This window comes from Pantherophis guttatus, chromosome 2, assembly GCF_059756535.1.
Source record: "Pantherophis guttatus breed Tessera chromosome 2, ASM5975653v1, whole genome shotgun sequence".
NCBI classification, from domain to species: domain Eukaryota; kingdom Metazoa; phylum Chordata; class Lepidosauria; order Squamata; family Colubridae; genus Pantherophis; species Pantherophis guttatus.
In genome coordinates this window covers 65,879,284-65,900,701 of record NC_142064.1, presented here as the reverse complement: position 1 = coordinate 65,900,701, position 21,418 = coordinate 65,879,284, and the positions used below count along the sequence as shown (strand labels likewise).

At 36.5% G+C, this 21,418-nt stretch overlaps 1 protein-coding gene across 12 annotated transcripts in view; it reads left to right on the top strand.

The window, feature by feature from the left end:
• LOC117661414 (transducin-like enhancer protein 4) overlaps positions 1-21,418 on the top strand; it is a 163,685-nt gene that overhangs the window by 64,734 nt on the left and 77,533 nt on the right. For 7 of the 12 annotated variants that reach the window (XM_087886100.1, XM_087886097.1, XM_087886102.1 and 4 more), the window contains one exon: positions 9,086-9,160. The exons of the other annotated variants lie outside the window; for them this stretch is intronic. In XM_087886100.1, the coding sequence (XP_087742226.1) occupies positions 9,086-9,160 (75 nt within the window). The remainder of the gene's footprint in view (positions 1-9,085; positions 9,161-21,418) is intronic. 12 annotated transcript variants of the gene reach the window in all.

Sequence of the window (21,418 nt, the reverse complement as noted above, 5' to 3'; positions counted from 1 at the left end):
ATTATTATTATTATTATTATTATTAATAGATATAGGTATACTTGTCTTGTGAAACAAATGATTCAGATAGATAGATAGATAGATAGATAGAGAGATAGATAAATAGATAGATAGAGAGATAGATAGATAGATAGATAGATAGATAGATAGATAGATGTGTGTGTGTGTTTGATTCATCCCATTCTTTAGCTTGTGAGGAGTTTCTAAAGTCAAAACAAATCAATGTTTAGTGTATAGTTACAATAGCATGTTTAAGGGCCACTGGCATGGTTTCCTGTTGTTTCTTCATCATGCCTGGAGAAAGGACAGCTTTGCTGTTAAAGCTTTATTGGGAAAAGATAGATATCTATGGAGATTCTCAGTCATGCAGGTCTGAGTTGTCCCAAAGGTGTTTTTTCAAAAGGCATTTCAAAAATTGTTTTTCTTTGAAGACGTTTTTGCTTCTCATCCAAGAAGCAGGCATGATGAAGAAACAACAGGAAGCCATGATAGGATACCATGAAAAAGCATCTTTGGGTGAAAAGAGGGAATTTCTATATTTACATTTGCAAGAGACCAATGTGAGATTGGATTTAAAATATTAAATAAAATGTAACACAATAATACAGGATATATTTATTTGATGCATATTGAAAAAGTGTTGAATGTACTATTTAATAGAGTCCAGAGACTGTTTCCCTTTTTGTCAACTTTTTGAAAAGCCATATGATTGTGTTGCGGAAAGCATAGTTATTCCCTATTAAGAATATACCACACTTTGTTAAGAAAATGTATTTTCCTTCTCTTTCACCAACTCTTTTTAATTCAGCTTTGAGGCACACAATACAAAGCAGTAGCAAACTGACATCCTTTTTAATAGAGTATAAATTTCCTAAAATTTCTAATATTGTCTCTTAGTTTTTTACATTTTTCATCTTCCTTTTATCTATTTTCCACTTCGTTTTTATCAATACAGTAATAATCAGGAATGTAAAATCTCCTTTTTCAGAAATGTTGTTTTAGAAATTTATCAGCATATGGAAATCTCGAAGATTTTCGGAATATCTGGCCTGGTTTTCTTTGCCAGACATGGCTTCCAGTATGTTTGATGTCAATTTATGTGTGACTGAGAAATAACTGTCACAATTCTCTTCAGGATGCCTAGAATAGTAGATGAGTGTTACAGGCATTCTGATTTAAAAAAAGACTAATGTTTAGTTTGCACATGAATATGTTGCTACCAAAATATCCGTATACGTTGTTGCATTGTCCTCTTTTCTGTATTGTTCTTTTTCACTTGGAGATGCTGCAGTTTCTATTCTGAGTAATTACCCCAATTGTAAAAACATTTTTGCATCTGTGTCCTAATGGTAAGTTTACTGTGATTAGTTGGCCCATGATGGGAATAGTGTGGCATTAGCCTTTGGCCAATACTCAACATGAAATCTGAGAAATGCTTTATAAGGTAAAAGAAAAGCTCAACAATTTCATATCCTGTTGTTAGTACGGTATACTGCATATTTGTCATAGAATTGATGTGAATATTATAGTATGAGAACTCTAGTCTTCCAGGAGTTATAATGCAGAGTAAGAAGGGCATACACCACAAATTAGCATTAATAAAGTGCAGATTTGACATAAATATTTATGAGAACTTATTTGTGGCACATTTTTCCAGAGTCATGCTATAATACAGCATTGGGCAGAAAGTAGGTTATGGTATAATTGTGGCACTCTACATGATTTATTGTGGTCCAGTTTGTGCCTGATTTCTTGCAAAAGCTTGTAATCTCATTACATATTTATTTTAAAGGAAGAAGACTTGGAGAACAATTTAATGTTGAGTAATTATACTTTATCTATTAAGGTATTCAAAGCATTCTTATTTATATATTTAAAATATATTGGAAAATTGAGGAGAATTTAATAAGACAGTGAGTTAGATCACTGTTATGAGACGAAATGAATGAGAGTATATACACTTTGCCTCTATAACTTGCAATATAGCAACATTACCAATAGATACAAATGAAATATTTCCTGTTGGTCAATATAAGTAGAATGGATGATAATAAATTCCCTCCACAAGTAATGAGTATTTTGCTTTCATTCCTATCCCTCTGCCTTTACTATGATATTATTTTTTTGGATTATTTGCATTTATGATAAAAGAGAATTGGTGATTGGTGGCAATTACGACTATTGCAGCTTCCCCGCAGTCATGTGATCAAAATTCAGGTGCTTGGCAACTGACCCGTATTTATGACTATTGCAGTGTCCTGGGGTCATGGGATCCCCTTTTGTGACCTTCTGACAAGCAAAGTCAATGGAAAAGCCAGATTCACTTAACCATGTCATTAACTCAACAACTGCAGTGATTCACTTAACAACTATGGCAAGAAATGTCATAAAATGGTGCGATATTCAATTAACAAATGTCTCACTTAGCAACAGAAATTTTGGGCTCAATTGTGGTTGTAAGTCAAGGACTACCTGTATTTTACTATCATCTTGCCTACTCTTAGGAAAGAAAAACTAATTTTGCTATGGGCTTCATTCACTTTCTCAGCACAGTTAAATTTTTTTAGCAAAATGATTTTTTTTAAAATAACCTGGAGACTACTGTGTTCTTTTTCCCTGAAAAAGAGGTACAGTGGATATATATAAAACTTCATGAAAATGCCTTATTGAAATTTGTCAAGGTTAATATCCTACTAATGATTTATAATCCTTCTCTCTCTGCCCAGTCTGTCAAAATTTTGTGAAATGTTTTGAGGTTTCCCCTTCTGTTGCCTATGGCAAATTTTGTAGTTTTTTCTTTCTTTCTTATTTTCAGATTGGATCTTGAAACAGGCTTATATTAAATTAGTTTATTTTCAGGTTGCAAACTCAAGAAAAAAATAATGTCTTCTCTCAGTCTCTAAATTCAGAATCAGAACTAATTTATGCAGGCCCACTTTTTCTAGATAAAATTTATCTGAATATTTTATCATGTGATAGATGTTCTTTACTTTCCATGTGCTTATTAATACGTCTTTGATTTTTTCTTTGTCCAGTTCTTTATAATTGATGACATGTCTCTTACTATATTTACAACCTGCTTTTCCCCCATATGCTCTAACTCACCCACTTCCCATCAGCATAAAACAAATCCTTTAGTTCTTTTTTTCTGCCACTATGAAGTATTAAGATATTTTTTTAAAAAATAAATAAATGAATAAATTGGCTAACTCTTTGGGTAGGAGTACTAGTGATATTTTTGGTTACATATATTTTTCTAAATATTTAAAATAATTTTCAAAATATGTGCAAAGTCAGAAAGTATTCCAAAATGACTAAATTGCCTTGAAGACTAAACGAGTATTCAAAAATGCATACATTAATGCCTAGCAATAATTTCTTAAAGTATAAGAATTGTGTACCTTTCTATTCTTGCCCGAATACTGAAAGGAGACCTCAGATTTGGAAAGAGGATGCGATTAAAGCTTCCTTATGCTTCTCAGCTTTTGGATTATCTGGGAATTAATGTAGTCCCAACCTATTAGCGTTGCCCTGAGTGGTGCTGATAAATTGTGTCAGATGGAAGTTTCTGTTGTCTAATATACCAAACATTGATTAGAAGTAATCTTATTAGGCTAAGCTTTCCTAAACATATTAAGCCCTGTTTGAACTCCTATACTATTATGAGCAGGAAAGTACTCCTTGGCTTCATCTCCACATAACCTCTCTCCCAATTCTCTGCAGAGATTGGTGCCTCATATTGTCTCTAAACTCTAGAACCTAGCATTCAATCTGGGCTCTGAGTTGTGTAGGGAGTTAACATGTGTTGATGGACGTCTACAAGAAGGCTTTGATTTTTTATTTATATTCCACCTTTATTAATTTAGAAAGATGGCAAATTTATTTAATACTCCTTCCTCCTTCTATTTTCCCCGCAACAATAACCGAGAGAGTTGAGTTGAGCTGAGAGAGAGATATTAACTCAAGGGCACCCAGCCAGATTTCATGTCTAAGGCAGCACTAGAACTCACAATCTCCTGGTTTCTAGAAGGGGGCCTTAAACACTAGACCAAACTGTCTTATTTTCCAGGTGTGGACGTAACCAGTAGTAGGTGAGGACAAGCTAGGTAGGACAAGATGAAAGCACAAGACGAAGGAATCAGCAATTACAGTATTTATAACAATAAGGATCATTTTTGGAAAACAGTGGCACTATGATTACAGGGAATGCCTGGCCACCATCTCACAATAGCAAAATGAAATAATACATTTCTATTGCCTTTATTTTTATCCTCCAGCGATACTGGTAAATATGGGTTTTTTAAAAAAGAAATTTTATGCAACATCGTCAATAGCAAAGATTTATATGAAGGTTTTTGTTTGTATTAAACTGGTTGCTCTAATTTTAGTAAGCTTAGAATTTCTAGAATCAAGGCAAGATGTCTCCAGCTTAAATATGCCTGTCTTCTTACTATTTACCCTTCAGTGGCATTTGGTTGCATTTCTTCATGCTTTATGGAATTCCATTCTACTTAAAAATGTTCTCTGTGTTTGTAGTTTTACATCAGTTCTTTGAAATTGCTTGTGATTAAATAGATCTTAATGTGTATCTGGAAGTTTTGTATTTTAATTATATTTTAAACTCAACATGACTCAGAATAACTATGAACATTCCTGGTGATCTCTTGGATATATTCATGTAATATTCTAGGCAACAGAAATGGCAATATATTCATTGCCTTTTTCAGGATGTTATCCCCCCTCCCCAATTTCCCAGTCTAATTTACATTTCCATTATTCCCTGGTAGTGTTCTGCCTAAATAAAACTAGGCCTAGATCAACTTTAGCTTAGCTTTAGGCCCACCATCCTACTTTTTCTTTCTTTTTTAACCTTATTTGGAAACAAATAATACTTAATGAGGCATAATTGTATAACTCTAATAATATATGCTTTTTTGGGGGGGTGGAGATGTATGAATTTCTTCTTGAGGAATTCTTTGGATAAATGTAACATAGTTACTTTTGATATACAGTGCAATGCTCCTGCAATATATCTATTCTACTAATACAATCTACTCTGGAATAACAATTTCATTGTTTTTCATTATTCTACCAGATTTCTCATTTGTCTGCTGTATCTATATTATTTTATTTGCAGACACTCAATAATTATTGGTTTATAAGCCCTATCCATCGGCTTATTTGTACAAATAACTGCTACATGGTGTGTCTACTTATTGTTCATGCAAGTAGACTGCTTGAGGGCATTTATTTGTGTGAATGAATTAGCAGATATATTACTGAAGAATCTCTGTTTTGCTGTTTTGGCATTTGCATACAATACTCTTTTGTCCCTGCTTTTGTTTGTTTAACTATTCCTTATCTGAAAAGAAATATTTCTATGTTTTTAGCATTTGCCAATGTCATATGCAGTACATTGGTTTTTCTAGCTGACCAAAATTAATCTCATTTTTTCTGATCCATCCATGCCTTAATTTCTAAAGCTTTTCTCCAGTTTAGAATATGGAAATAGAAAGGAGAAATTCTTATTTCATCTTTTTAAATATGATGGAGAGAAATAGACTTGCCACGCGCTGCATCTTAGGACACTGTATCTGGGAAATACACTGGGAACTTTAAGATGCATAGTCTTCAACTTCCAGAATTCCTGAGCCAACAGGCATTTTGAAATCGCCAAGGATGAGAAACATTGCCTTAGGACAGTGGTGGGCAACTATGGCCCCTTTAAGTTCTGTGGATTTCAACTCCCAGAATTCCTGAACCAGCATGGAGTTGAAGTCTACAGATTTTAAGGGGCCATAGTTCTCCACCTCTGCCTTAGGAGGTACTGGTGGTCATGGAACATCCATCAGATTTGGGATTACATTTGCTTACTTTTGTGTCTCAAACAGCTTATAGACAAGTATTGCCTTCTCTTGGAACACCTATAAATTTTTTGAGACAAGTTATATATCTCCGTTTTTATTTCTATATTTTGTATCTCTATTTCTTTCTATCTCCTTGGCTTGGAGCTGGGGACAGAAAGCAGAAAAGAATATTTGCCAGTAGGTGTTTGGAAGTCAGATTCCTTGTTAGGTTCTGAGGACATGTCTACATTTCTTCCATTCTAGCTGAGGATGAGACTTTTTATGGGCCTATATTGACATACAATCAACTGTTAAACCAATTTCCCAACTTTGACTAATGTGTAATTGGAGATTTGTTCCTCACAGTAAGATAAAAATAATAACAAAAACAATACACACAATTACTAAACTAAAAGGTAGAAATTAGAGACAAAAATAGTGCCAAGATTAGAAAGGAATACAAATACAAAGAGAAGATTTGAAGAAGAAGAAAATGAGAGTAAATAAAATAAGAGATCAAGAAAGAATAAAAACCGAAGGGGCAGTCTTAAAAAAAATAGAATGTTTTCCAACCAATCTACTATCATCAGAACAAAACGACAATTCATGGCAACAGTGTCTAGGTCTGCCATGTCACCCTGGCAGGATTTTACATAGTATTTTGTTAGTCTTTTTTGTTTTTTTCTTAATGCAGGCATTATTCTTTTTAACAATTTGTGTTTATACGTAACATTGACTAATATGTAACATTGACTAATGTACACTACTGAAAACATTAAAAAATATCTATGGTTTACATTTTATAGTACAAGAATTGAAGTAGATGATGGGGGGAAGTAGGTAAAGAGACCTAACAAGTAATAAATTATAATTAGAAACTTCAGAAAGCTGAATATGTAAAAATCAATACAATAGTGTGGAAATTAGAGGTGGAATGAACAAGAAATGAATAGAAGCAGGACCTAAGACGTAGAAATACCTCATGAGAAAGAGAAATGGTTCCTTCGGCCTCTTTGGCAAAGTAGGCAATCAACAGGCTCAGTATTTCTATCAAGATCTTGGAGGTAGTAGAGCTGTAGATCTTTGCAGTGCTGTTGTCTGATGGATAGATCCCTCACATATAAAGCATTCTTCTTCTCAAAATGTCTGATAAGGATGCCATATGCCCAGTTGCTTCTTTTCTTAAAAGATTTAAGCACTTACCCTTCTTTTCTGATAGTAGGGCAAAACTGGAGTTATCCTAGCATCTGGCTGATGGGAAAATTATAAGTTTAGCTAGTACCCTAGTTCTTCTTGAAGCATCGTTCCCTAGATGAAAATCCTTATGTTGTTCTGGTCTTGTAAAACTTTGAATCTGTTTTGTGAAATATCTTCTTAGCTGTTGAATGAATATTGAGCATCAAATCACATTTTCTAACTGAACATATGGTCTTTCTAACTGATCTTTATTGAGAGGAAACTGTAGTTCTTTTGTGGAACTAAAATTATTTAGCACAAAAATTGTCAGACTCCTTACAAAAACTGTAGTTTCTGCAGTTCTTTGAAGGTAGGAGAACTCATAAGAGTTAAAGCAACGTAATAGTTAATAATCCCACATCAATTCAATTTTAGATTACTTATCACTTTTTTATGCTAATTCCCATATGGAGAGAGAGAGAATTTTGAGCATTTTGTGTTCAAAACATTTTGAACATCTGAACATTTTATTTGGTTAGTAAGTATATGCATTTCAGGGAAACATGTTTAAAATGGATACCTTAAACTTCACAGAGACCAAAACAATTGAAAGATAAGCAAAGATTCAATATGTAACTTCCTGTAGCTGATCTGAGTCTCCAATAGCTGTGTCCTGAGTTAGGTTTACAGTTGTAATAATCTTTAATATAGTAAATTTTACGTTCAGAATAATGTCAGGATGTTTAAGCTATGCTCTCTTGCTCTTCCACTTCTTTCTATTTTTCTTGCCTTTCAGTTGCTTCAGCTCTTGATTAATTCCTTTGTTGCATAAATAATAGCAAGGCTGGAACAAATTGAACAATATTAAAGCTAAACAAGCAAGTGGATATCTGAATAATAGAGAATAAGAATTAACGATTGTTTGGGGGAATTTATTTTCCTAATCATGATCTGGTGGTGAAGGTCTAACACACTCCTTCCTTTCCAAACACATTGTTTTGTTCATAGTATTCTGTTGTCTTCAGCCCAAACAGTTGTTCTTGCAACCCAAGACAATTATTTCTGGCGTAAAGGATTGATTGCTGTTGCTTTTATTGAGTTAGCTGAGTTTTCTGTCTGGGAAGTAAAAAGGATATTGAATTCCAGTTATAATCCTTTAATTTAGATAAAATAAACCCTCACTTTGACCTATCTCCGCGATGGCAAACCTATGGCACGCGTGCCACAAGTGGCATGAATAGCCATATCGGTGGGCATGCGTGCTCAGCTCCGGCATGCATGCATATGCCGGCCAGCTGATTTTCGGATCTTCCCCACCAGAAGTAGGGAAACAGGCTGTTTCCTGCCTCCAGAGGGCCTGGGGGGTGGGATTGGGGAAGGTCTGTGTTCCTCTCTCCTCAGGCTCCAGAGCCTTTCTAGGAGCTTGGGGAGGGTGAAAACGGCCTTCCCCACCCCCGGAGGCCCTCTGGAGGCCAGAAACGGACTGTTTGCCAACTTCCAATGGGACCGGAAAGCCTGTTTTTTGCTCTCCCCAGCCTCCAGAGCCTTTCTAGGAGCTTGGGGAGGGCAAAAACGGCCTTCCCTACCCCCAGAGGCCCTCCGGAGGCTGGAAACAGCTTGTTTGCCAACTTCCAGGAAGTTGGCAAAGAGACGTTTCCGGCCTCCGGGGGGAGGCTGTTTTTGCTCTCCCCAAGCTCCTAGAAAGGCTCTGGAGGCTGGGGAGAGCAAAAAAAGGGCCTACCGCACCCACCGTGCCATCACGTGCCAGGAGCGGAATTCAGTGGGGGGGATCACACACGGGGGTGGGACACATAGAATTATGGGTGTGGGCACGCATGCGCGCGACCCCCCCTTCCCCCCTCCTGGCACACGATGGCAAAAAAGTTAGCCATCACTGACTGATTAGTCCATCTAGAATTCTTGCTGTTTAAGGCACATATTATTTCAAGCCTGCATGCAGTTTTTAGTTTATTTTTAGAGGAGGGAAAAGGAAATAGGAAAAATCTATGCTTAATTCACTAGAAAGCAAATAATTTTATTCTGTTTCTGATCTTCATTTATAGCACCAGCAACAAGTGGTGCAGGCTGTGGAACGTGCCAAGCAAGTGACCATGGCAGAACTGAACGCAATCATTGGGGTATGTGGTCTTTCCATTTTAGTCTTTTAAAAACTAGCTCACATTCCTTTTTTTCCCCCCCCAAACAATGTTTTTGTTGTTAGTCCTCCTAGATAATAGTAGTAATAATAATAACACACTGGGAACCATTGGACTTTATAATTTGGTTATATTGCACTGCTGCACTTGCAACAAATTGGCCTTTTGTTCAAATATAGCTTGGACAGTGGAGACTTCCTAATTTCCACTTTGCAATCAGGTCTGCCATTGACCATGACTCACTTCATTTCCTCAAGCTGCACACTATAAAGGAGTATAAATTCAGAAAATGATTATTAATTTGATATTGACCTACAACACCGAGGTTGTTGGCTAGTTGTATATATAAGGATATACATCTACGTTTCCTATGTAAGCCAAGATTTTTATGCAGTCCTACATATATATATATGTATGTATATTATATATGTATATATATATATATATAACCTTCATTTACCCGAGGTATCCACGTTCATGAGCAGTTTACAGCATCAGTTGTGATAGCAATCTAGAATGCAGCAATGTGAACATGGAGAGGCATCCACAGTGGAAAATCGTGTATAAGATAAGAGGATTTGCAGAAGCCTTGTGTCTCTCATGTTCTGCATTTAATCATCCATTTATTTTTTCAAATTGTAATCTATTGCTCAAGCCAAAACTCTCAGGGTGGCTAACTGTAAAAATTCCATGTCAAAGCATGATAAAACATTAATGCAAGACAACATCTCCTAAGAGGAACAAACTATCAGCTACAGCAAATGCATCTGTGTATTTTGGCCTTCGGATCAGACTATTTTTTTCTTTGCCCGCACAAGTTGTTTATGGTTGTGGATGCCTTTGGTGAATGAAGAAAAAAGTCCAAAAATAACATCTGTGGAGGATCTTTAATGCATTTCAGACAAGGTTCCCCAAACATGTCATATTCTGTGTGTCTAACAGTTTTCACAAGGTGCATTAAACACACACAGAGGAAGAATTAGAACATGGACCTTAGCAGGAAGAGTTTGATGTGCCAAAAAACCCTAGGGCAATGATTCTAAGCCCATTAGTCTGTAAATGGTTGGGCTGCCTTATCAGGATGTTACAGGAAAGCATATTGCAACTTCAAATTGTATTCTTTTATTTATCTGGAATCATACAATTAAGTATTTTAACTTATCCCCCATTATAATGAGGCCTTGATGGCCTCTTGTAATTTGGCATGATAGCAGTCTTTCTGTATAAGTGGGTTACATTGCAGTAAAATAATTATATTTTGAACTGTTTAGCCATATCTAGGGAGCTTTGGATGGGAGACTGTGTATGTCTCTCTCTTTTCCTCTCCCCACCCCGTGTGTGTGTGTGTGTGTGTGTGTGTGTGTGTGTGTGTGTGTGAGAGAGAGAGAGAGAGAGAGAGAGAGAGAGAGAGAGAGAGAGGGAGAGGGAGAGGGAGAGGGAGAGGGAGAGGGAGGGAGGGCGGGCGAGCACACTTTCTTGCAATTTCAGCTACTTGCATTTGAAAATTACATCCAAATCACCGGCATGCAGTTTGTTGGCGAAAGGGCCACATCTAATTTTATGCAACAGGTTGAAAGTTGCACTCCTAAAATGGACAAAAAAAGTGCCTGTTTTGTGGGAAGTGAGACGTTTAAAGAGTAAAAAGGGTGTCTTAAACATTTGAAAATCTTAAAGCATCTATTTTGTTCCTTTAAAAAGGCCAAACCTTTGGGCCCTACCATTGTGGAAGGATTCTAGGGGTCCCTAAAGAGGATCTTGAAGGACTGTATAACTGCTAGAGCAGTGATGGCCATCGCATGCCAAAAGTGGGGGGAGTGCGGGGGGTGGGTCACACGCGCGCATGCCTATACCCATAAATGTGCCCTGTCCCCCCGCGCATGCACACATGACCCTCCCGCACTCCCCCCGCTTTTGGCACGCGATGACACGATGGGCCTGGTAGGCCCGTTTTTCACACTCCCCAGGCTCCAGAGGCTTTTTAGGAGCCTGGGGAGGGCAAAAATGGCCTTCCTCACCTCCCCAGAGGCTGGAAACAAACTGTTTCCTGACTTCCAGTGGGCCCAAAAGGCCTGAAAATTAGCTGGCCGGTGCGTGCATGTGCGCTGCAGCTGAGGTAGGGCAACACTCGCGTGCCCACCAATATGGCTCTACCTGCCACCTGTGGCACGTATGCCATAGGTTCGCCATCACAGTCCTAGAGGTTGAGAAGACTTACATAGTATGTTCAATACAGCACAAAAAGCTACAGATCCCAGGGGGAAATCAGTTTATACAGGACATTGTTCAGTTGTAAGCAGAACTTTAGCAACAACTTGGAACTGTCACCCCCATGGAGTAGTATTTGAGCATTTCATTGAAAATCATCAGTTTTCCTCTGAAGTAAGTGGTCTTCAGAACTGACCTATCATGCACTATGATTCTTAGTGTCCATTTGCCATTATGTTTATATTGACTTTTGATTGTTTAAGAACTGGCATGTTTAACTTTAGGATCAACTGGGATGAGATTTTTAACCTTATATATTAACTTTAATGTGAAATGTTATTATTCATATATGGCCAAAAAAGCTTTCTTCTCTATACGGAGCATGAGAAATATAGCATTTAGCTAATACAAAGAGTCCTTGCTTAATGGCCATTCATTTAGCAACTGTTCGAAGTTATGATGGCGCTGAAAAATATGACTTATGACCGGTTGTTATATTAATGATTGCTGCAGCATCCTCATGGTCATATGAATGCGATTTGGATGCTTGTCAACCATCACACATTTATAATGTTTCCCACAGTCATATGATTTCTATTTGCAGTCTTCCCAGCCAGCTTCTGATCAACAAAGTCAGTGAGGAAGCCAGCAGAAAGTCACAAGTCATGATCACATGATGTCTTGCTTAATGACTATGAGTGATTCTCTTAATAACTGGGCCTGCTGTAATATGTTCAACAGGGTGATCACATGATCACTTTGCTTTGGGATGGAGTTGCTGGTCCTAGTTAGAGTTATGAAGCAACGTTGAATGCCCCTTTATGGTTTCTTAGGGTTTTTATTTTCATTATATTGTGTGACTCACTAGTAACATTTTTTTTTAAAAAAAAACCTTATTCAGAAGAATTATAAAATACAGGTGGGAAAAAATTCAGTAATAGTCCATGATTGATGTCTGTAATTATTCAGTTAGGGCTGGCTGTTTAAGCTAGCGTAATGAAGACCATAGCATTGTGCCTTTGTTTTTATCTTTTTCCTTTTCTGTACAGAATGTACAGAAAAGTCGCTCTTTTAGAAAATGCAGCATATCAAACACACTTTGAAATGCTAATTATTCCATTTACTTTCATTAAAATTCAAATTGTTGAGTGAAGATGTGGATAAGAGTTGGTGAATAATCAATCTGTTGTGAAGATATTCCTTCATTTATGCTTCTTACTTTTAACAAGAAAATAGGAGTGCTCGCTAATCATGGCCAACAGTACTGTAAAAGCGAGACTTGTTTTTCTTTAATAAGCTGTTTGGAGGGCTTTTTCCTATCCTTCTGACCACAAGAAAATATCAGCAGTCAATTAAAAAATATAAACGAGGGGGAAAATAACCCTTATATCCTCTGAAGTGCCCCTTAGAAAGAAGGGGTGAATCAGACAGAGTAAATTGTATATATAAAGTCATGAACAAGTTTTGCTGTATGTCTTTACATTCCAATAGGAAGACCAGAAGATGAATAATTTTCCAATTAGTTTTCGTTATCTAATAAAAACTACCCCTATCCAAATATTATTTAGATAAAATAAATTCTTAAATGTCATTTGTAATGTAATTCTTTTCAGCATGAAAAGTGCAAGCTTAGCTTCACTCTAATTTTTAGCATTAAAATAACTGGACATTGTTTTAATCTGGGAGATTGTAGTGTATGATCTTGGATGTATATAGTTTGGTATGTTTTCATATGGAAATTATACTTTATAATCTGTTAGTATCTTCTGTAATAGAATCTATCTATTCTAGCGGATATCTCCAAAACTGATTTTAGAAATAGGTTTTAGATTCTCTAACTCTAAAAGGGTGTCTTCCATAACCTGCTGCCCTTCAAACTCCTCACTGTTATCTGAAAAATCATGGTAGTTGAAATCCAGCATATCTACTGGACTCAGAATTGGAGAAGACTTTCTACTTGGCCCATATATTTAAACCAAGAAAAAAAGAGCCCTAAAGGATAACTAATTATGCTATGAATTTTCCTAAATATCTATAACCAATGATATTCCATTTATCCCATTGCTTTGAGCGTATTTTCTTTTATCCGGGAAAACAAGACGTAAAAGATATAAATAATTAGAAGTGTGAGTTTGTTTTTTAAAAGTATAGTTCTATATATTAAAAATGTATGAAAGAAAGATACAGAACTCATCAAGAATTTGTTTAAAGGAATTCAATCCTGTTTGAATGCGCACACTATTGATCCTTCATAGTCTGAGGTTAAAATTTCATGAAACTCAATGAAACACCTTGTTAACTTTACAATATTCTCCCTTCATTGGTAAATGAAGCAAACCACTGATCCATGCTATTTAAATGTGGAATGCCAAAGTGAACTTGAAATATGGAGAGATGGGTTGTTCACTTGACAGTAAACTAGTTGTGTTTAATGGAATGAAACACTTATAATGACTTCTTTCTCAGGTTATGTTCTGTTGAAAATTACTGACAGATTGACACAAGTTAAATATTAGCTGTTCTTTCTTTTTTCTTTTTTTTATTTTGGGGGAAGAAAAATGATTGGAGGCTGGCTTTAAGATGAAGGCAACAATTATTGGTGAAAACATAGCAATTGTTATTACTGCAGAAGCTATTTTGCTCTATTGTCTGTAGAGTCACCAGGAATAGAACTCAACTTGAGGCAGTTTTCATGATCAGATTAGATGCGTAATATTAAGCGTTCCTCTTTTGTTTCTTCACATTTTCAGAACAGCTTATATATAATTACTTGGTTTTGATTTTTTCTTGATATAGAAGGATTATTTCTGCTCACAAAACAAGTTGACCATGCAGAAGACACTTGCTCAGGATACATTCGGAAAGATTTTTATTTTTAATTGATTCCAAGCCCACCGTTTCCTCCTTTCTGATGAGTTCCATAAATCCAAAGTAAATTTTTAGGGGTTATGGGGCAGTCTGAAAAGAGAACTATGGAAATTAATTAGACTTGTAATTATAATATTGCTGTAGATCCCATTATAGCATGTTAATTGATTGCAGTAAAACATTAGTAAAGTTTTACACTTATTAAAAGCAATGAGATCAGCTAGCCTTATCTGTATGATTATGGCTTAGGAATGGAAAGGTCACACACTATTGGAATAGTACATATTATATGGTTTTAAATGAGATTTTTTAAAATTTCAAATGTGCTGGGCTAGTGTGCATGTGTGTTTATTGTTTTCCACAGAAATCTGGTTTGGGAACTGGCTGCCCAAAGGTGCAGTTTGTCAACCTAAGGTAGAATGTAAGCAGAAGACTGATGAGGATGAATAGGATTCCCTTTGTTGTTGGAGGAAACAAATGCTTTCAAGTATCTTTTTTTCAAATTTCTGGAAAGTATAGCACACAGAGACACACAAACACACAGACACACACAGACACAAACAGACACACACACTTTTACATGGTACATTACACACACACATATATATGTGGTCCTCAAAATCCCCATATTTATAGGTAATCCTCAATTTACAACCATTCTTTTAGTGATTGTTCGAAGCTAAACTGACACTGAAAAAAAGTGACTTATGACCAGTTTTCATATTTAGCACCGTTGCAGCATCCCCATGGTCATGGGATCAAAATTTGGACACTTGGCAGCTGGCATGTATTTATCATGGTTGCTCTATCCTGGGGTCACGTAGTCACCTTCTGGAATCTTCTGACAAGCAAAGTCAATGGACAAGCCAAATTCACTTAACAGCCATGTGACTAACTTAACAACTACAGTGATTCAGTTAAAAACTGGCGAGAGAGGTCATAAAATGGGACAAAACTCACTTAACAACTGTCTCGCTCAGCAACAAAAAAATTGGGCTCAATTGGGGTTTTAAATCGAGAGCTACCTGTAAATATGGGGATTATTCTCTTTGGAGAGAGCAATTTAAATATGTAAAAGGTGTTTCCTTACTGAAGTTGCAAGGTATAGTGGCATTTCCATCTTGCTTTCTTAATTCTGAGGCCGTAATGACTCCAGGAGGAAGGGATTAAAATCTCTCCCTAAATATGAGGGACAACGTTCAGAAAAAAAACAAATATAGAGGTGAAATAGTTTCCTGATTAATTTTTTGTATCATTCCATTTATTTATTCAACTAATTAAATCATGACTAAAGAGATGTGGGTTTGGGGTTTTTCCATGTGGGTGTATTATCTAATTGGTCTTGACTCTAGGGCAGTGATGGCTAACCTTTTTGTCATCACGTGCCAAAAGCAGGGGGAGTGCAGGGGAGTTGTACGCGTATGTGCCCACATCCATAATTCTATGCTCCCCGTCCCCGTGCATTGTGTATGATCCTATCCCCCTGCGCTTTCCTCGCTTTTGGCATGTGATGGCGCACCGGGCCCGGTAGGCCTGTTTTTCGCCTTTCTAGGAGCCTGGGGAGGGTGAAAATGGCCTTCTCCACCTCCCTGGAGGCCCTCCAGAGGCCGGAAATGTCCTGTTCGCCAACTTCCAGTAGGCCCAGAAGGCCCAAAAATCAGCTGGCCAGTGCGTGCATTTGTGCCAGAGCTGAGCTCGCGTGCTCACCGATATGGCTCCCCGTGCCACCTGTGGCACGCGTGCCATAGGTTCGCCATCACGGCTCTAGGGGATTGATTGCCCTGCAGTTTTCTTGGAAAGATTTCAGAAGTGGTTTGCTATTGTCTGCTTGTTAGGGCAAGATCAGAATTCACAACACAGTGGATTCTAATTTGGTGCCTTACCCACTACAACAAAACTGCCCTTAAATCAGTTTGAGCTATTGTTGAAAGATTCTGAGAAAATTAAAATTAGGGAGAATGTTTGCTTGATGAAAAACTATAGCAAACTGATACAATTGTGTTTCTCCTCAAGAGAATTAAACTGGAAGCAAGAAGCTGCAGTTCATATCCGCTCTAAATGTTAAAATTAACTCTTACAGCATTTGGCAAATTTATTGTGATGGTTTCTGAAAATAGAAAAGGAGTTGAGATTTTATGAGTCTTGTGTGAAAGAATACCAACATCTCTCCTGAAATCTTAAAATTTCAGTGTTGTCGATTGAAATTTTACAGGATCTCAAAGAAAGATGGTCACATTTCATAAAACTGGCAATCTTTTTAAATTTCAGCTATTTTTTTATTACCCCAGTGACTTTGAATGCTGTTTGAATGTGTGATTTATTAAAAAGGTTAAAAAGAAAGAAAATTAACAACAAATAATGAAATACGAAATAAGGTACTTTTTTTTGCATGTGGGTGTCTTTCAGTTACTCTTGACTCTTGTCAATTGCTTAGACAAGTCTCTGCAGTTTTCTTGGAAGTGGTTTACAACATGAGCTATAAGAATTCTATAATAGATGGTTGAAAGAGAAAGAGATTTTGGGAAGTGACACTCTTATCTTTGGGGATTGTCACTCTGCCCTTTCCTCATCAATATTTACCCTCACCAAACAAAGACTGATCCCCCCCCTTCCGTGTGGTTTAATTTCACAGGGTTTTTTTCCAGTTTTGTGGTGTAATTGTTTTTATTAGTTTTATTCTTGTATTTTTATGGTTTTAACAATATGTTAAAACAACAACATGTAACTGCCTAGATTAGGTGGGACTACAAATATTGTGTTATATATTCAGGGACAGAACATTCTAGTTATCATTAGATTCATTCAAAAGCAGCAAAACCTCTTAAATCAGCCATAAATGTACTACTTAACAAGAAGAGTAATTTATTTATTTATTTGACAACATCAAAAGAGAGTCTGGGTGGCTTACATTTTAAAACAAAACAATGATCTGTAATGTACAAAACACAATGGAAAGTATACAAAAGCAATGAAATACCCACAATAGAAGAGGGTTGTCAGGGTTCCAAGTAATGCGCCCATAGCAAACAGGACTCCGAGGCAGGTAGGTTCCTCAAAGAATAGTTTTATTGGACATATCATATTGGCACAAGTGGTGAAAACCGACTCTGAATGTTCCCGCGGTTTTCACCTAATTTTTTCCCCTTTCCCATACAATCAGTCACATGGTCCAATCAAGGTGCTGTCCGGTTGCCTGGTAACTTCACTCCTCCCTGGCCACCTGTGGGAATGTCCTTGGTTCCTAGGCGAAAGTATTTTGTTTTGGCTACTAAATCCCAGCTATTTCTATTCCCCCCTCCCTATCCCTCAGTTTCGGTGTGGCAACACTGAAGCTTCAAAATAACTTTGGTCAAGTCAGCATCAGGGTTGACAAGTGGATTATAAAATTAACTAAACTTGCAGAAATGGAAAAACTGACCAGTTTAGTGAGAAAAAAAATAACAAAAATAGTTTTGAAAGATCTCTGGATTTTTTGGTTGAAAGAAGAAAAGATTGAATTTATTATTTTGGAATTTGGAGACTAGAAAGGCATGAAGTGGATGGGGAAAAAACCATGATGATGATAATTATTTGACAGGACAAACAGTGGAAGGCATAATTCTGTTTTCTTTTTTTCTCATTTCTTTCTGTATTTTTTTTCTTTCTACCTTTTTCTTTCTTAATTTTTACTATACAGTATTTTAAAATTATACACACACATACAATATACAATATACATATTTCTACCTTTACAAAACTTGATAATTCTTTACCACATTTGGTATCTATTGATTTTAATTTCCTCCTGTATGCATGCTACCAGTAACATGTATATGTAATTATATATATATAATTGTCTGACATACAAATAGACACTTCCAGTTTTTATTATTTATATTGTGGCCCACAAATGAAGACAAGTATTTCTGTACCTGTTTATCATTGAGAGAAACATAGCTAAAATGTAAGAACCAGGTATACAGTGATGTTCCAAAAAATACAATTTAGCACCAGAAGTGCTGAACCTCAATTTTTAGCAGTGACACTTTAATGATAGGAAGCCTGCAAAATTATTTGCTATCAATTGTGAAGGCAATAACAAGCCTTGGTGGTTTTTCACACTCTCTGTATTAAGTGCTTTCAGAATGACAGCGTAAACTGTGTTAGAGAACTCCAAGGAAGTAAAACTGATTAAAATGTTCATGCTTGAATGGTGCTGATGGAATAGTTCATTTGGACTTTCTCTACCTCCTGCAGCTCAAGCTGAAATATTAAAATTCAGTGGATTTAAATCTCTCTCCCCTAAGCTCAGGGAAAAAAAACATTACATTTTAATAGGTTTTAAACTCATAATTCACTGGTTTGGAGCAGTGCTATTAAATCTATTTAAATATTACTTGTATTACTAAGGAAATGATTTAAATGATTTTGCCTGTACTATTTCTGATTCGTATACGAATATGAAACGCACACACACACACACACACACACACACACACACACACACACCATGTATGAATTTATCATTTTAAAAAACATCATTCTGGCTGGAGTATTTTTTTTTCAGTGTTTTGCTTTATGAATTTAAAGTATAATTATTTGGAATATGTTTAAGAATTGCTAAAAACTTTATAATAATTCTCCCTTCATATTGCACAATGATTAGCTGAAGGAATTTGTATTTCTCACTGATTCACTAGTTGTCAACATACCAGATTCATGGAAGAGAAAGCAATGCCGCCCCCACCCCCCACCTTATTTTATAAGGTTTTCTGCTTCTTTAACAAGTAGCCCATCGGTCAGAGCTTTCACCAGGCTGGGCTAAGAGTGACAGTCAAACGGACAATACATTATCTTAGCTTGATAAATTTGAGCTTTGGGAGGGAATAGAAACCTTTGGATGGTCATGTGGGATAGATAAGTGCATAGACATTCTAATAAAAACTTAGCATCAGTGCATGCTATTATCCCCACGGTGCCACTGGTCCGTGGCTCATGCTGCTAAATGCTAATGCATTTTTGTACCGGTGCTTAACACAGGAAGGGATTTCTGTCTCTGTGTGTGAAAGGGTTGCCTTTTGCTTTTCAAATGAGTTTACTCTTTGGGTCTCTGGTCTGAAACAAAGGTTAAGAAATAAAGGCTAGGCTTTCGGTTGGCATAATTTGGCATAGCTCCATTGATTTCATTTGATTTCTCCCGGTTGAGAGTGTCTGCTCCTGAATCTGTACTAGGGCAGAGAATTTGATTGTGCCCGCTGATTCAGAACATTTTGATTTAATGTGGAAGGGAAAGCCACATTTTTTCTCTCTCCTTCAAATATGGATGGTTAAATTTGACTCTATTTAGTGAAGTCATTCCCACCAAATGTGCGTGTTTTTAGAGCTGCCATTTCTCTGAATCAGAGGTGGTGTAGGGTAAATTAGTAATAGACTATGACCTCTGTGCAGTGATTACTTATTTTCCTAGCTTTTTATTGTTTGATCAAAGACTCTGCTTATATTACACTGTGCTCGGAGCTTTAAAGCTGTACAATAAACTGGCCACCTGTTGTATACTATACACAGATTGCTGTGATGGCAAGACAGAAAAGAGGCTTGGCTTAATGAGGTACCTACTTCATGTTGTTGTTGTTTTACATTGTAAGCAATGCCAAAATATATCTTATTTAATCATAATACTATGCATGGAACAGGAATGATAACTTGGCTCAGATTTGCCCTGGGATTGGTTATTATGTGATTTGGTACCTATTTCTGTTTCGTTGTATGCAGCGTAAATCGGCTTAATGCATTCTTGATGAATCCCATTTTTTTTCAGTGAGTTTTATTTATCCTCTGTTTCATTCTTATTAACTTGAAAGCAATGATTGTTAGGCGACGAAGCCTTCTGAAACTGCTTCATTTGTGGTTACACTAATACAGTGTACAGAGTATACATGTTCTCAGTAATCTAGTTCCTGGTGTTGTAGTATTGTGTGTATCACCTAAAACAGGGTTGTCCAACCTTAGTAACTTTGAGAACTGTGGACTTCAACTCCCAGAATTCCCCAGCCATCCATGCTTTTCAAATGAGTGAAATGCCGGCTGGAGAATTTTGGAAGTTGAAGTCTGTTACAAGTCTTAAAATTACCAAGGTTGGACATCCCTGATCTAGTACATTTTTTTAAAAAATGTGATGCCTCCTTTATTGTAATTTTGGCACCAAATACCATTTTGTTTTCCATTACTTTTCATCTGTAAAGTTTCTTCTATATTTCCACTGTTTGAATATGGTTTATTTTTCCTGGTGATTTGTATTGTAATCCTTATCTGATTTAATTTATATATTTTATCTTGCTTTTGTTCTCCATGTGAGCCATTGTGGAAACTTGGTTATGGAAAGGAGTGCCTGTAGTTACATTTAAAAACCAAACAAACAAAGATATGCCTGCTTTTATTGAGTTTTCACTTTGCCTTTGCTTACTTTAAACAAACTTTGCCAGTGAGTTTTTTTCTCCATTGTATAAAGAGAAATAGAAGTAAAACCATCTGTTTTGGGGGATTTTTTTTCTCAAAAATTCAGTCCTACTAAAAAAAATAACATAAAAGTTAAAAATGACCCATTTAGAGTCATAAGGAAAGCAAACAATCGGGGCAAACCATTTAGCTCAATTACTTCAATAAACCCAAATGGAAAGGTTCAGCAGAATATTTTTTTTCAGATCGTATCTTCCCAGATACAAGCTTTCACACATGCATGCTCAATATTTAAGTTTTTTGTTCCATGATGATCTCGTATTTGAGATTATTGGCTGTAAAACTGAAACATGTGTTTCTTTATCATGATTTTCTCCTATTCCAGACTGAAGTATTATTATTTTTAAAAATAATGCATAATAATTCCAGTTTGAATGGAGAAGAAGGTTAGTAGGATAAGCATCACATGAAATTGTAGGGAGCCTAATAGTTCTCTGTGAATCTCCCCCCCCCCCTTTTTTTTTTTTTTTTTTTGAGGAGGCCTTGCCGGCTGTGCATGTGTGTGAGTAGTTGGTGGGGAGGAGTGGCTTATTTTGCGGGGGTCGCTTATATTATCACATGCGCTGAAAAACCCGATTGGGCTTATTATCTGGACATGTCTTATTTTCAGGGAAACATGGTATATACTGCTTCACAGTGCTTTACAGCCCTCTCTAAGAGATTTACAAAGTT